Source organism: Eupeodes corollae, chromosome 2 (genome assembly GCF_945859685.1).
Source record: "Eupeodes corollae chromosome 2, idEupCoro1.1, whole genome shotgun sequence".
In the NCBI taxonomy this organism is placed as follows: Eukaryota; Metazoa; Arthropoda; class Insecta; order Diptera; family Syrphidae; genus Eupeodes; species Eupeodes corollae.
The window spans coordinates 96,647,923-96,665,392 of NC_079148.1; the positions used below are offsets into that span (position 1 = coordinate 96,647,923).

Genomic DNA, 17,470 nt, shown 5'->3' on the forward strand with positions numbered 1-17,470 from the left:
TTTTTGACTTGTTTGTATAATTAAAATGATTTATTTCTTGTGTAGTTTAGACAGCAAAACTATTTCGACAACTTTTACTTTGAATTTTTTAAACTTTATAGGAGGGTCAGAGAAGTGCAAATAAATGCATTTGACTAATTGCATGTTTTGTTGTTTCAAAATATGTAATTGCATACATTTTGGTAAATAGGTAAAGAGAAACTACTAGGTGCACTTTCGTTTCGAAACATGATGTTACTGTCAAATCATCCTCATTTCATTCGTGAACTAAAGAATACAGTTTCCTGCAAGGTAAAAGAGAAGGATTTCTAAAAACATAGAGTTTAATATTTAGAGTTCATATTTCTCGCCCTAGTGACACAAAAACGTATAAATTCTTTTGAAAACTTAATATTTAAAATTTCAAAGATTAGGATACACACATAACTATAGAATAGATAAAATATTTCTGATCTTGTTCGTGGTTTGAAAGAAGTTTTAGTCAATAAATTGAAACAAAAAATACTTTTGCAACTCAAATGATAAATTGTTATTTTGTTTTGCTAAATTTTTGAATTAAAAAATAATATTCAAAACAAATTTCTTTAATTGATTTAATTAGTTTTTGTCTGGTAATATTAAAATATAAGGCATGTAAATTTATATCAGTTTTATCATCCATATGAGAAGCTCAAGTGTGGATAGAGAAGCAGAAGTTGTGGGGCTGAAAATTGAAACCTCGGAACCCGACCACCCTCTCAAATAAATATTTCCTCACAACCGGGGAAAAAGTGGAGAGGTTTCAGTACCTTGAAAGTATCGTCTCCATCGAAGGCGGGAACGAACAAGACGTCATCTTGCCTCATCGGCAACGCGGCGGAGTTCGGTATGTTGTCGAAAATTTGGAGAAATAACTTTTTTCAGCTTAAGGACAAAGCTATGACTGTTTAGCACAAATGTCGAATCTGTGCTTCTTTATGGGTTACTTCAGCCATTACAAAAAACTGCAAACCTTCGTGAATAGATGTCTTCGTAACATCCTAAGGATTTTCTGGCCAAACCGTACATCAAATGAAGTCCTTCAAAGAAGGACAGGCCAGGAACCTATAGACTCTGTAATACGAAGGCGTAAGTGGCAATGGATTGGACATACGTTTGGAAAAGTTAACAACTGCATTGCAGGCCAAGCAATGCAGTGAAATCCGCTCACACAAGAAGGAAGAAGAGCTGGACGACCGAGAAGCACATGGCGCAGTGTAGTCGAGGCGGAATCAGCGTCACTAGGAATCAGCGTGCCCTAGATCAAAAAATAAACCACTTAAAAAGGGTATTAAAAAGTGCGTCACTATGATGAATCCATATGCAAATTTCCAAAAAAAGAAAATGAAAAAATTAATAAAATATTTACATTTTATTGTTTGACAACATTTGTGTTTTAACGTTTTTAACTTCCCATAGCCCATACGATGCTATTGTAATCGGTCCGATTTTTCGATTTGAAAATTTTGACATTTCTCGACGTTTCAAGGTCCCTAGAGTCGAAATAAAAGATTTTTAAAGAGATGTCTGTTTGTGCGTGGGTACGAACGTTCGCGAAGTTTTTTTCGTCGTCCATAGCTCAAGAACCAGTAGAGATATCGACTTCAAATAAATTTTGTTATACGCAAAATAATGCAGAAAGATGAAGAAAAGACTCAAAAAATTGAGTTGGTCATTTTATTACCATAGCAAATTAAAAAAAAGTGTGGGCTGTGACCTACACTGATAACTTCCCATCCCGTCTGTCGAGTTGTCTTTCTTAAAAGGTTTGTAGGCTTTCGTGTTTTGTTAGAAAAGCTGTTATTTGAATCATTCTTATAAAATTAAAAATTAATAACAATATTTTGCATATAATGAAATAGTTTTATTTTAAAATGTATTTTTGTTAACGAGATTTTTAGTCGTAAACCAATTTTTAGCAATTTTAGTATCATTTCTTCATAGTTTTTATGTCTTGCATAAACAAATTTAAAATTGGATGAATGAAATTAATTTGAAGTCAAAGGTTTCTATTATTCACGTCCATTATTCATTTCAATTCAATTTTTCTCAAAATTTTATCGAATGTTCAAAACATAATTTCTCATAAGATAAAATTAATTTAAAGCCAATATATCAAAGTTTTGAAAAGATATCAATCAATATTTATTATCAATTTTTACCAACTTTTGTTAATTTTGTTTAGGTTTCCAATTTGGTGTAATAAAACTGTCAATTTGATTTTTCTTAAAATGTTACTGAATGTTAACAACAATATTTTTTAAAAAATAAAATTAGTTTAAAGCCAACAGCGTAAAATTTTAGACGATTTAATACGGTGTTAAATCATTTTAAGTACTAGGTTAAAAAAGGATTTTGATAATGTTAAACGAGTTAAGTATCGTACCATCTTCTTAACATGTTACTAAAGTTAAAATCACCAAATGTCTACTTTATCTTTTTAGTATCGTACTAAATCTGTATGACATATGTCATATTTCTCAAATGTAGCGAAGTGTTTTAAAATTGATAAATTTTGAAATAAAATTTATTTATAGATATCATAAAAAGTAAATTAATTAAAATGTTTTCGGAGGAAGATGATTTTGAAATGTTTGAGGATTCAGTGTTGCGTAGGAAAGATAAAAGTTTTAAAACTCGAGCAAATCGTCTTGAAAGCTTACCGATGGTGAATTTTACTTCAGGTATAGATTGGATAAAACAACTGTTGTTGGTAAATTAAATTTTCTATTACTAGTCAACAAACATGTAAACATGCACAACTTTTCGAATACTTTAGGAACATTACATGGAATGGTGCAGTCCACAGTTGGAAAAATAATTAAAAACATCGGAAAAACAATTGCTTCACTACTTCCACACTTTATAAAGTTCCCATCTTCCCCTGCGGAGTTGAATGACATCAAATCCGGATTTAACAATATCGCCAGGTTCCCAAAAGTCACCAACCACAACCACTGCCACCAACCTTCACACCGAAGCCCCGGGTTTCTCATGTCATGATATGATATTCTTAACCTATAATATTCAATTGGACGTGACAGATGCAGTCATAAGTTATAGAGACTTTCAGACCATAGATTACCATAGGTTAAGTTATGATGTACAAAGTACACAATGGGAATATATCTATCAAATGCAATCTGTGCACCAACAGGCAGAGTTTTTGCAAGAAAATCTAAACAACCTTTATGATCGTCACGTACCCATGAAATATAAGGTAATTAGAAGTAATTCTTTGCCATGGTTAAATGCTTCTATAATAGATTTGATTAAAAAACGAAACAATGCGTTTGTTCGTTGGAAGCGTTATAAACTAGCAATTTTTCATGATATCTTTCGCTATTTCCGAAATTTAATAGTTTCTCGCATTAAAACGGTTAAGAGACGCTACTATGAAAATTTATTGAACCCAGATAACCTATCTGGGAATAACCTTTGGAAAAACTTGCGTAAATTGGGCAATGGTAAACGAATTTCTGAACCTAATTCTAACATAGACTGCAACCAACTCAATGCCCAGTTTGTGTCTTTATCTGTTCCCAAAACACGTAGTTCAATTGACTCTCATGGCTCTGCATATGATGTTTCGAGTAAAGAAATTGACGAACAAAGTTTTAACTTTACTCGTTTCACAGAAGAAGATATCGTCGAGGCAATGCTGTCCATTAAATCAGGCGCGGTAGGCATAGATGGGATAAATCCGAAGTTCTTGAAAATTGTACTTCCTCATATTCTAAAATATATAACTCATTTATTTAATTCTATATTAACTAGTTCTGAGCATCCGAGAATATGGAAATATACTAAGATACTTCCTATCACTAAGACTTTAAACCGTGCTTACCCAGAATATAGGCCTATTGCTAGCCTGCCATTCCTATCCAAAGTCTTTGAAAAACTACTTTTAAAACATTTGCACGGAAACCTAACATACAATAGCCTGCTAGATACAAACCAATCCGGGTTTCGGGCAAAAAGAAGCTGTAAAACGGCGCTTTTACTTGTTGTTGATGATATATGCAGAGCGATGGACATGAATCGTGCTACATTCTTAACATTGCTAGATTTTTCAAAAGCGTTTGACACAGTCGATCACTTTGTGCTGTGCCAAAAACTTAAGTATGATTTAAAATTCTCTCGTTTTGCGGTGAAACTTCTGCACTCATACTTATCTAATCGACAACAATGCGTTGCTGTAGGAAATCAGATATCTTCATTTCTAACAGTCCCAGCAGGGGTCTCTCAGGGTTCTATTCTTGGACCTCTGTTATTTTCACTTTATGTTAATGAGCTTCCTCGACTGGTTAAATCTAGTAAAGTTCATATGTTTGCTGATGACGTCCAATTATACTTGGGCACTCCTGTAGATAGCATAAAAAATGCTATTAACTATGTTAATGAGGATCTAGTAGTTATACAACAGTGGACTCTCAAGCATAACCTCACCCTTAATCCAAGAAAATCTAAAACCTTGTGTATTTACAAGCGCGCCCTTGATAAGTCAAGCTTTCCACCGGTTCTGCTGGGTGGCTCAGTTATTGAATTTGTAACGTCTGCTAGGAATCTAGGTATTATTTTTAACGAGACTTTAACATGGAATCACCATGCAGCTACTACAATTGGCAAGTTATATAGTGCTCTGCGTCTACTGTGGACATCCCAAAGGTTTGTTCATGTCAGTAGTAAGATGTTGCTGTAAGATCTCTTCTATTACCTATTCTGCTGTATTGATGTGAAGTGTGGTGTAGCGTTGACTCAAATACAAGGCGAAAACTTAATGTTATATACAACAACTTTGCCAGATACATCTTCAATATAAGATATTACGACCATATTTCAAGTTATTCCAAACAAATAATGGGTCTGACTTTTGATAACCTTATACAATTTAGAACTCTCATTCAGCGGCACAGTATTTCAACCTGATTATTTGCACCTGATTATTTGCACAACCGATTGCTAAGAACTGTCGTACTGATATAGCCAAGATTTGCTTGCCTGCCATCTGAACGTACATTCTTTGTCCATGCCACTCAATTATGGAACTCACTTCCTATTACAATTAGAAGAATAATTAACACAAACGCATTCAAAAATCGTCTTTTAACGCATCTGACCAATGATGCTTAGGGTTATTATAACTCATAAAAAAAATTAAAATTAAATATTGTAAACTATAGTTTTAAAATTGTGTTTTTAGTATCTACTAAATTTAAAATTCTCGAACGCTCTAACATATTTTATAAAGGTTTCACAAATAATAAGGTTGTAATCTTAATGTGAATTATAAATTAATAAATATGAATATGAATATGAAGCCAACAGTTGTAGCATTGTAGCTGCTTCTGGGTATTAAAGATGCTTCACGGGGAATCGATCTATCGCAGATATTCAATAATTTAATGCACATTTCATTTAAACGTTTTCACTAAACAATAATCCTTATACCTATTAGAATAATTTTTTAATTTTATTTGGTGTTAATATCCAAAACAGTTGCGACGAACTCAAACTTTAACGCAAACAAACCACGGCGAGTTATGAAAACAAAATTAATGAAAAAAGAAAATAGAAATTCAATGTTGTCACTTTGACATTTGCAAAAATATTAAGGTATGTTTGTTTTGTTTACTCCACAATCTGTCATTATTTAGATGTGTTTATGTTTTTTTTTTTATAAAATGGTTTTAGTGATTCTAGTTAGCAAAACAACAAAAAGTGTTTGAAATTAATGAAAAAAGTTAGTAGATTACTATGTATATAGTAAATTATTAACTAGTATCGTGCTAAGGCCTTAATAATAGTTTGTTTAAAATGTTGCGCCAATGTCTCAAAGTTTTGAAAATATCAATTTTTATCAACTTTAAGTTATGTTTTTTTTACGTTTTTATTTTTATAAAAAAAAACTGTCAATTTGATTTTACTCAACATTTTACTTACTTACTTACTTAAGGTGGCGCTACAGTCCGGGGCGGACCTGGGCCTCAACCAACAAGCGTCTCCAGCCAGCTCGGTCCCTAGCTAGCTGTCTCCAGTTTTGCACGTCAAGTTGGTTGAGGTCCTCTCCCACCTGGGTGCGCCAACTGAGTCGCGGTCTTCCTCTACTGCGCCGCCGTCCCTCGGGATTGGATTCGAAGACCTTCCGGGCTGGAGCGTTGATGTCCATCCGCTCTACATGACCTAGCCATCTAAGCCGTTGAACTTTTATTGTGCTAACTAGGTCAGTGACTCAACATTTTAGCAGATGTTAAAAACTTTTTTTTTTCGTTGCACAAAATTGTTTTGGAGATGAAATTATTTTGTATTCGTAAAATTTCCGACGTGACAATTTTTTTTTCAGTTTATTTTGTTTTATAAAAAAAACGTTAATTGGATTTTTTACAAAAATATATTTGTTTGGTATCACGTTACAATATATAATATAAAAATTAATTCAAGTCTCTAGCGTTAAAGGTTCGTGAGATATTTATGGCTAACCAAAATGTTCACCTTTTTTTTAAACTGCTATGGTAAAAAAAAACACCCAAAGAATTTTCTTAAGAGTTCTTTCTGCATCTTTATCTTTCTGCATTATTATCTGTATAACAATACAGTAATGTATTTGAAGTCGATATCTGTAGTGGTTCTTGAGCTATGGACGACGAAAAAAACCTCGCGAACGTACGGACGTACGGACGTGCAGAGGTACGCACAGATATTGCTCTAAAAATCTTTTATTTCGACTCTTGGGACCTTGAAACATCGAGAAATGTCAACATTTTCAGTTCGACATATCAGGTTCATTACAATAACTTCCTATGTTATCTTCACCGGAAGTTATCATTTAATTGTATTATAAGAAAGACTCACACGAATAACGATATTCCAAATGGTAGAAGCTTTTAAATTCCCAATATTAAATATCTTTAGATATTTTCTATAGATCTTATGGTAAAATAGTGTATAAAAAGGCAGTTCTTATTAATTTTTGCATTTTTTAGAAGAAGAATACAAAACCCAAAAAGACCGTTGACGAGGCCCATGAAACTCACGGTCTCAGTCTCGCCTCACTGCATCGTTAATCTAGCCCCAAGTTGGACCATTTTTTATTAAAAAAAGAACATAAACTGTTTGAAAGACTTTGCAATAAAAACCTTGACAAAATAAAATTAAAAGGTCTCAAATTTTAACCTAGAAATATAACTTTTTTGTATCGCTTCGATCAACGAAGAAAGTTTCTAGGTTTCGGAACCTTTTAGCCTCAAAAGTTGATTTGCTTTTACTTTTAATCTACTTCACGTACAAATACAATTGTGTGTTACAACATAGAAAATAGGTGGCGTATCCAGTGTAAAGTCGTAAAAACTGAAGCTGCGTTCTTGTTTCACTGAGCGGCGCATTGATACCATAATTTGCTTAGTTTCCCAACAAGAGTTAGTTCTTCTTTAAGTTGTTAAATGATCCTCACGTCTTGATTCAAAGATGTTTATATTAAAAAACGCTATGTATTGGAACCATGTTTTATTGAAAACATCTGATATATCTCAGATTCACGATAAGAAACAAATACGACTTCTTATTGACATTTGAGTAACTTCTTAATTTAATTTAAAAAATCAAAAAAAAGAAACACGGTTCCTTTTTGGCAATTTCCACTAAACACATTTGTGTTTTTCAATATGAACAATTGAACAGAAAGTTGGTGTAGCAACATCAGGCGTCTTTTCAATATGTCAATCATTTACAATGTCAAATTCAAACCCCTTCAACAAAAGGGGTAGTAAATCGAATTTTAAAATTTTATTTAAATTCCTATGATGTCCTTGTCGTTGTCGCTCGTCCTTTTCCTCGTAGTTGCCGTTGTTCACTTTACATTGTCACACAAACCCTCTCACTTATAATCCTTTCTTTCGATATGGTTATCAAGAAAATTCTTCTATTATGATCCCTTCCATAGCCTTATGTATATAGGTGTACTATTATATGATAAAGGGTTGGGAAATATACAACAATATAATATTAAAAGGTATGTCAATTATATTGTTGGTGAACTCAATTCGATGCATTAAAAAACCAAAACTTAAATAATTTATTTTTACAAAAAATCTTTTATTTTTTTTTGCCGAATTCGACACAGACTTTCAGTTTCTTTCAATTTTAATATGAAGTTGTAAAACATAAGTGACATAAGGGTACACATAAGGTATTAGGGTATTATACGTTGGCTATAAAATATATTGGCGTCTGCGATTTTCCAGTGTAGCGTATAATTTAAAAAAAGCCCAAACGATGGATATTGCTTGTGATTTTTAAATGACTGAAGGGACAAGTGTTTAGTGTCGAAATTGAGAAATTGAAAGAGCTTACCAAAAAACATTGAATCTTTTTGAAACCCTTTTGCAAACGTGTAAGGAAATGCTTTTAATATTCATATGATTTAAGTTTGCTTTATGTGGTATTTTAAGGCTTGTTTTTTAACGTATAATTTCTTTTTCAATATGTGGCGAAGAGTTAAGCTTTATTAGATAAGGGTTTTCCATTATGTTTTAAAAATTACTTCGAACAAGTGGCTGTCTTAAATAAATTCCTCCCGAGAAGCCCAATTGCTTGCCACTTTTTGAAGTTATTATAAAGCTGTATTCCAGTAATAAGACGCCAAATTTATTTTTCAAGACCTCAATCGTCTGGGGCTTATCTGTGTGTACCTCTCATAAGCCCACAGCGGCTCTAAATAGCGGGATCTTGGAGGCCACCATCCACCGACCTACAAGACGATGTTTGCCAGATTGGAAACCACGCGTCCACAAATTAAAAACACCTGTTTTATTTTTGCAAATCATTTTTATGTTGCAGCAATTATTTTTTAATGCAAGACATTTTTGTTTCCATTCAAATTTTGGAACCCCCTCACATCACCCCTTCCCGGCATTTTATACGTCCCCAAAATACGGGTATTCACTAGAACAGTGTTTATAAAATAAGCGGTAAGATAATAATAGACATGAGACCTTGTGGTGATGATCAAGATTAACAAATGTCTCAGTATCATTTTAAGAGCTCTGTTTTCAATCAAAACGTTACTATGACACCGGCACATAGATGATAACTTTGGACGAATAAAAGCTTTATAAATAATTGTTAAATCAGAAGATTTAAACAACTTTTTGAATCGATTGAGAAAACCTAAACACTTAGCAGCATTTTTGGAGATATTGAATATTTGATCAATATACAAGAGATGGTTTGTGACGCATATACCTAGAACTGAAAGCTGTTTAGTCTCATTGATGCAAGTGCCACCTATGAGATAGTGGTATTGAAGGAGGGTAACGCTTTTGTAACAGTAGAAAGTATAAATGTTTGCAAGCATTAAGTTCTGAACGGTTTTTGATTCTCCATGCTGCTAAAATTCTTAATGCTGTTAAATGAAAAGCTAAGGGTCAGCGTTCGTCAGCGAAACAATTAAGTGGTTTAGAAGAAGAGCTTCTTCCAAGCTCTTTCAAATGCTTTTGAAATATCAAGTGCAATAATCATAATATCTAATATTCAAAACGATGCAAAGATTTGTTTCTTTATTCCGTGAGATAAAACATAATGGCTGATACACAAACACGCTTCAGCTTCGGCTTCGTCTGCGTTACGATGGGTCTGCTTCGAGGTTGCTTTGAATGATATTTCTATTATAACCAATGGAAAACCCTCCAAAAGCAAATGTATTTTGTTTGTTTATTTTTTGTACAGCTGTGGAGCTGTCAGACAAAGCAAATTATCAGCAAATTTGAACTAGTCACATTTGGAGTCACATTAGGTAACATTACGTTCTCTTCCTTATGATTGCTAAACGAAACATGAGGTCAAAGCTTAATTGTGATAGCATGCATTGAATTCCTATGGCTGAACTCGTAAACGTCAGACTAAGCCGAAGATGAAGCGTGTTTGTGATTCAGCCATAAGATCACCATTGAACGCATTGCTACGAATGTCATTCTTCAAAATATTTTTTAATCTTAAAACTGATCAGCGTTTTCACGACCTTGGAAAGTTAAAGGCGGTCTTTTTTAGGGACAAGCTGGACAAATGGTGTTATCCATCCACTCGGAAAGACGCACTCAGATTTTGGAGGAACTAGAAACGGTTAAAAAGATTGACTGGAATTAACTTGCATTGCTATTATTTAATTTGAAGTAATTATTTGGACACCGGCCTGAAATTTTTTCGAGATCTTATTGATCCAGATAAAGTCATTGGATTGACAAAATTTAACTTTTAATTTAACAACTTAAAAGAAATATTATTTTCAACATTCGGAAAAATTTTGGAAAAAATCTAATTGACAGTTTTCTTACAAAAAATAAAAGCCTAAACAAACAAATTAATAATAGTGTGTAAAATTTGGTTTTCGACTGAAATATCTACTACTATAAACTACTTTAATCTTGTCAACTTTACTACTTTTTATTGTTGGCAACATTCAGTTAAATTTTGAGAAAAATCGAATTGAGAGTTTTTTTTACAAAAAACTAATAACGTACAAAGAAATGAACAAAAGCTGATAAAACTTGATTTTCGATTCAAATATCTTTTCAACAATTTGAGATTATGGCTTCCAATTCATTTTCACTTATAAGAAATATTGTTTTCAACATTTGGAAAAATTGTGAGAAATAAAATCCTAAAAAAGTAATACTTTACTTGGTATAAATTTTCCACTAAAATAGTTTTTCAAAAATTAAAAATATGTCTTCCAACTAATTTTATTTCACAGGAAATATTGTTTTCAACATTCAGTAAATTTTTTATAAAAATCCAACAGTCCGTTTTTTTATAAAAAAAAAGTAATAGTACTCAAATTTGGTAAAAATTGATGTTCGGTTCTTAATATCTCTCAAATTAATTTCATCCATCCAATTTGTATTTTAGTATTTTAGTATTTATTTATTTTCTTGATTAGCTTACACTTTAAGATACAATATCTTATTTATAGTGTAGCTTGTAAAATGTATAGTAGCTACGTACATAATTGATTTAAATTCAAGTTTTACATATTTTTACAAATTTGCGAATTTAACTTAATCTATGCATTATTAAAGTAAAGTTTAAGTTCCTTTCCCATTTGTTTCGTGTTATTAATACTTTTGATTTCTCGCGGCAATGAATTCCAAATTCTTACTGAGTTGACAAAGAACTGACGTTCAGATGTTAGACAATGAAAACGCGGAATTACTAGATCACGACATCTGTTTGAGTTGAAAAATTTTAATTCATTGTAAAGATCCTCAGGTTGGCGGGTTAGAAGTATGTCAGAGAACAAGGTTATTGTGCGGAATTTTATAAAATTCTCAAACGACATCCCAAGAAGTTGGGATGTATACTGCGAAACTCTATCGTAACGTCGCAGCCCGTGAATATATCTTATTGCGCTATTAAATGCAACCGTTAATTTCCTTTTACTCTCGAAGTCTAACTTACAAAATATTTCACAGCCGTAAGTAAGCAGGGGTAAAATCAGCGTTTTCACTAGCAGAATTCTAATTGTTAAATGAATAAAGTGCTGTGTTGACCATAGCATGCGTAGGACACCATACGATTTCCCAATTGTGTTGTTTATGTGATGTGTCCAGGTAAGGCTGCGGTTAAAAACTACACCTAAATTTTTAGCTGAGTCGACATAAGCAATAGGACAGTTATTCAAAAGGATTGCTGGAAAGTAAGACACATCAATTTTGTTTTTTAAAACCACGAGACACTTTGATTTCTTTGGGTTAAGAAGTAAGCAGTTTTCAACCGACCAACGCTCAATCAAGCTTAAGTCCTCATTTATACAAGCTGCAGAGTGTTCAATACGTCCCAATGGGCAGCTCAAATAGAGTTGGGTGTCATCAGCATACAGGCGTATTGAACATTGTCTTACAATTGAAGGAAGTTCGTTAACATAGATTGAAAACAACAACGGGCCAAGAATCGAACCTTGTGGAACACCCCTAACGACAGGTAAGAAGTTGGAAAGAGTTCTGTTAACCTCTACTGCTTGCACTCGATCAGTAAGGTATGAAAATAAGAGCCTGACTGCGGAGGAAGAAAAGTTAAAATGACGTAAGAGTTTTTCGCAAAGTACCATGTGATTTACCATGTCAAACGCTTTTGAGAAATCGAGGAGTATTAAAAATGTGACATTATCCTCGTCCATAGCTTTCCTTATATCTTCCGAGACACTTAACACAGCTGTAATGCAGCTGTTTTTCTTTCGAAAGCCTGATTGCTTGGGGGTTAATAGACTGAACAGATTAAGAAACTCATTCATTTGTTTTTGTATAATTTTCTCAAAAACTTTTGATAAAAATGGCAATATTGAGATTGGCCTAAATTCGTCTCCTTTTGAAGTTTTTGGAATGGGTAATACTTTTGCTCTTTTCCATTGTGTTGGGAATTCATTTTGTGCCAAGATAAATTTAAAAATATGGGTAATAACGGGCAAGAGCGTTGGTAATATAATTTTTAAAAACGAAGGGTGCATATTATCAAGGCCTATAGCATTAGACTTAATAGAGAGGAGTGCTTCTACAACATCCTCCGCAGTTATTGCAGAAAACGTAAATGAATTTGAGTTTGAGGTATGCGATGAAAAAATCTCTTCACAATATTGTATGGGATCTAACGATTGCTGATTAATAGTTGGGTTAGAAACGAAAGATTTGTTGAGAGCGTTGATGTCTATGTCTTCAGCTAAACCACAAGATTCTTTTCCAACACCGATATTCTTCAAATTTTTCCAAATTTGCTTACTTCCTAAAGACGCGTTGATGCGAGTTGCATACAAAGCGGATTTTGCCTTTCGAATTTTTTGAACAGTTTTGTTGCGCAAAGAGGTAAATTTTTGGTGAAAGCTGTCAAGACGAAAGAGTTTCCACCGTCTATAGGCTAGGTCTCGCTGTCTCATCAAAGAACGTATGTCATTTGTGAACCATGGTTTGTTGTGAGGAGCGCAGCTTTTGGTTTTTAAGGGTACATGGGTCTCAAATAATCTATTCACCCTGCTATTCAGAAAATCTACCTGCACGCTGGGGGATCGGATTTCCATGATATTATTCCAGTTTATGCTTCTAAGATCCATTTCAAGTGACGTATAGTTGATTTGTTTGAAATCACGGTATTCGATGGAACGAATATGAATCTCTACTTGAAAGTCGAAAGTTAAATTGTAATTTTAGAAATGCTAATAAAATTGGTAAAAATTTGTTTTCCACTAAAAATCTTTTTAACAAAACTAGATTTTTAATCTTAACTATTGTTTTGATATGAAAACTATTGTTGGTAATTTTAAAATTTATAAGAATAATTCAACTCACAACTTTCTTAACCCAAGACGAAAACCTACAAACTTTTAAGCAAGACAAATCGACAGACGGGATGGGAAGTTATCAGTGTGGGTCGCAACCCAGCCTCTTTTTAAATTTATTTTGTATGTAATATGCTAAGCAACTTTATAATAAATAAATGAATTTGTGGTAGAGAATTTTGAATGATTTGTTATTTATTAATGTTTTATCATTTAATTTCAGGGATATACACCTTTACATCTTGCTATGCAATTCGGAAGGGAAGATATATTTGCACTTCTGTGCAATGTTTACAGTAAGTTTTTCTACATATTTATTTTATTTAAAAAAACATTACACTATTCAACAAAATTTAATGTTTCTTGTCAGTTGCACAAACCAAACAATCTTAACTTATAATTTCTCTTTCAGGTCACGTTTTTTAAATAAAGCTTTGAAAATGCAAACAAAATACATGAGACGCTTTTTTAAGGCTAGAGTAAAATGCGAAGTAGCTTTTAACAAAATATTGTACAATGATTTTACAAAGTAGAAATCCCTTGGTTACTCAAAATTGTGTTCAAGACGTTTTACTTTCAGCCTTTTGTTTTTGTCAGCGTCCACAAAATTTTAAATTCTGCAGCTCCTATTTATGACTTTTTGCCCAACCGGCCATGTTTGTGTATTTTTTAGAAATATTTTATTAATATACATAAATTCAATTAAAAACCGATATGAGTCTAAAAATTAGGCCTGTGGAAGACTCAAGTACCGAGTTCTAATATTTAGACCTTAAATTTGATTGAATTTGATTCGATTTGATAATCGAAGTTCTATCTTAAACTTAGATCTAAATCAGAGTTCTTAAACTTGAGAACGTAATGAAGAAATAAGTTAGAGCTGAATCGAGTTCTAATATTCCAGACCTTAAATTTAAGGTTGTTATAAATAGAAGTTCTATATCTTAAATTTATATTTAAATCAGAGTTCTAAGGCTTGAGAACTTAATGAAGAAATGAGTTAGAGCTCAATCGAGTTCTAGTGTAATAAGTTTATAGTTTTGAATTATTAATTTCAGAGTTAAATATCTTGGTGATGATTGTAAATATGAATTCCGATTTCAGCTTTATGTGCTCAAATTTAGAAGTACCCGTTTTCAACATTATTTTTATATTTTCTTCAACATATTCTAAAAAAAAACTTGAGCATTAATCATCGTAATAAAAACAAAAATTGCTTGTTTACTATTTTGCGTTTTCATGTTAAGAACCGTTTTAGCATAGAAGCTTCAGCATTAAAGTTTATGTAGGGCAGGTGAAGATTCAAAACGTATGAGGATTTTTTTTTAAATAAATGAGGTACTGAAAATATTTACACGGAATTGAAAAAAAAAAGATTCTAAACTTGAAAAACCATGACGAATTCTATTGAGAAGTAACTGCTTCATGAATTAACATAACCTTCAAAAGACAATATAATCTTTCCTTTTTCGAATTATAAAAGGATGTTTCTCCAAAGGGAGCAGATCGAAATGCTGTACTGCATTGTCAAAATTCTGTACGATACTGTATAAAACTGTAGGTCGTAATATTGTATAGTTAATATTCTGTATTTCAAAATACTGTAAATTTAAAATACTTTATCTCACTTAAGTCCCTTTTTTCCAAGGTCATGGAAATGCTAATCATTTTTCAGCTTAAGAAATATCTTGAAGAACAGAAGCTTCTTAATGACCGGCAGTATGGCTTTCATTGATGATCTCACCAAGCAGTGGAACAAATCTTTACATCGTTTTAGAGAAAGTAAAATTATTGCACTTAATATTTCTTATCTAAAATGCGTGCTTTTGGTGTAGATGAATCTCTTCTTCGTTGGGTTATAAATAACCTTTCGAACCGTTCAATTCAAGTAGTATTGGACGGGTTGAAATCTTATATCCACAATATAAACGCTGGTGTGCCTCAGGGCTCCGTTTTGTCTCCAACTCTCTTCCTTATATTCATAAATGACCTTTTTTCTGAAACTTCTAACATACTACATTGTTTCGCTGAATACCCTCTGCTTTTCATTTTCGTTTTTAGATTCCCAGCCTTGTTGTTTGGATGTGGCCTACCAATGGCAGCGTATGATAAGCTTATTAAATACTGATCTTGACAGAATTGTTCAATGGGGATTCAAAAACCGTGTAGAATTTAATTTAAAAAGAGTTCTAAAAATGATTGGAGATCGTTTTCTTACCTAGACATTTGCTTCTCTTGATCACCGCCGCCTCAAGGTCTAATGCCTGTCATTGTTTTATCGTTAATTTTATAAACAATGCTTTATTGAAATTGCCAGTTGCATTCCTCCCCTTAAACAATTTAACCGTAATACCCTTACTGCTAGGAATGCCCATCAGTTTTCCTTAGAAAAGTATTCTGTTTCAAAACTTTGCATTTCTCAAAATTCTATATTTCAAAATTCTGTATTTCAAAATGCTATTAATAAACTGAAAAATAAAAACAGTTTTTATAATGTACATAAGTGCGCACCTTTTTACATTATTAAAACGATTTTAATTTTTCAATCTATCAACAGCATTTTGAAACAAAGAATTTTGAAATATAGAATTTTGTACATACACGGTCCCATTTAATAGAATTCGCTAAACAGATGAATATTTATGCCAGTGCATAAGTATTTATGTAGGCTCTATGTAACGTTACGAAAATTCCCATTTATACAAAATTCTGATATAAATTTTAGTTCTACAATGCTTATTTAAAAAAAAGTACCAAAATGGAACAATCTATTCCATTTATCTGTCTATCAAATCAGCTGTTTTTCATAACAAATAAAATATACAAATTTGTGTTGTGGCTGAAAGAATATCTTGGAAATCAATTGCCAAGTTATAAAGATCTGCTAATAACAAAGAATAAAACAAAATGCTGATAACAAAATGCGGAATCTTCCCTTCCACACTCCAAAGCATCTTTCCAAGAGGATCTATATGAGATATATTGTATCTTATTTGAGCATCCGTTCGAGTATTTAACACGAAGGTAAAGAGGATATTAGTACAAGGGTACCCACCATCCCAAGCAGACGACCATTGACCTACCCATCATCAAATCTTTGTTAAATTCTTCTTTCCCTAAAATGTCGTTAGCCATGAAAGCTGCCTCCCCAGCCGCAAACAATGTCAATCATTTTTAGGGATGCGTCGCATACTACTTGGGTATTCAGCGAGTAATAGCCTTTTCTATTTATATAGTACTACCCTGATGGGCCACCTACTTTTGGGATCCTTATATGGGTACAGTCAATAGCCCCAACCACATTTGGAAACTCCCGTATTTGAGAGAATTTAACGATTTAAATTATTAAAATCAATAATAAACGAGCTAAACTGGAAAAGCATTATGGCTTTCTTTTTAATTACAATAATGGAGAGAAATTAAAATGACATTTATAAAATAATTTCCTTATGTAGTCTATATTCAACCTCAAAACGTATTCAGCTTATTATGGTACTATGCAACCTTGCATAAGTTTTCACAAATAGCATTTTTGCGCTTAGAGGCATTATAGAGATTACATAAGTTTATGCAGGTTCTATAGTGTTTTTAAATAAGACTTACAGTATTTTAAAATACAGTATTTTGAGATACAATATTTTAAATACAGTATTATGATCTGTAGAACACTTTGACCCTAACCCTTCTCAAAATCAATATTATTGTGAAATATAAGCGTATATAAATCTATAAAGGACACAATGCTCCAAAGTTAAATAGTGAAAATGAAACTCAGATAAAAACAAATTCAAAAATCATTCGACTTCTTGGAACATATTTTTCAAAAATAAGGGACCTTATTGAGTGTAAAAATGTTTACATAAGTAATGGTATTGAGGTAGTGAAAGTATTCGTATTAGAACTTCAAGTGTTTTCTAAATATTTATTCCAATCTCTCATTTCAAACAGAGACATTCGGTCTTCCGGTAAAAATTAAGCCAAAGGAAGGACTAAAATTTGTATAATGTAACGACACATGGGCCCCAACACCAATATCCAAATTAAAATCGAAAGTCTGCTCATTTTTCGTGTGTTCGTTTTTATTTTATTCTTTGATCTAAGGCTACCGCTATTTAATATTTCTTATCACCTGTC

The 17,470-nt window shown here is 32.5% G+C and overlaps 1 protein-coding gene across 1 annotated transcript in view; it reads left to right on the forward strand.

The window, feature by feature from the left end:
- Positions 1-17,470, forward strand: part of LOC129945134 (uncharacterized) — a 43,204-nt gene that overhangs the window by 16,843 nt on the left and 8,891 nt on the right. The window contains exon 4 of the mRNA XM_056054792.1: positions 13,560-13,632. Within this exon, the coding sequence (XP_055910767.1) occupies positions 13,560-13,632 (73 nt within the window). The remainder of the gene's footprint in view (positions 1-13,559; positions 13,633-17,470) is intronic.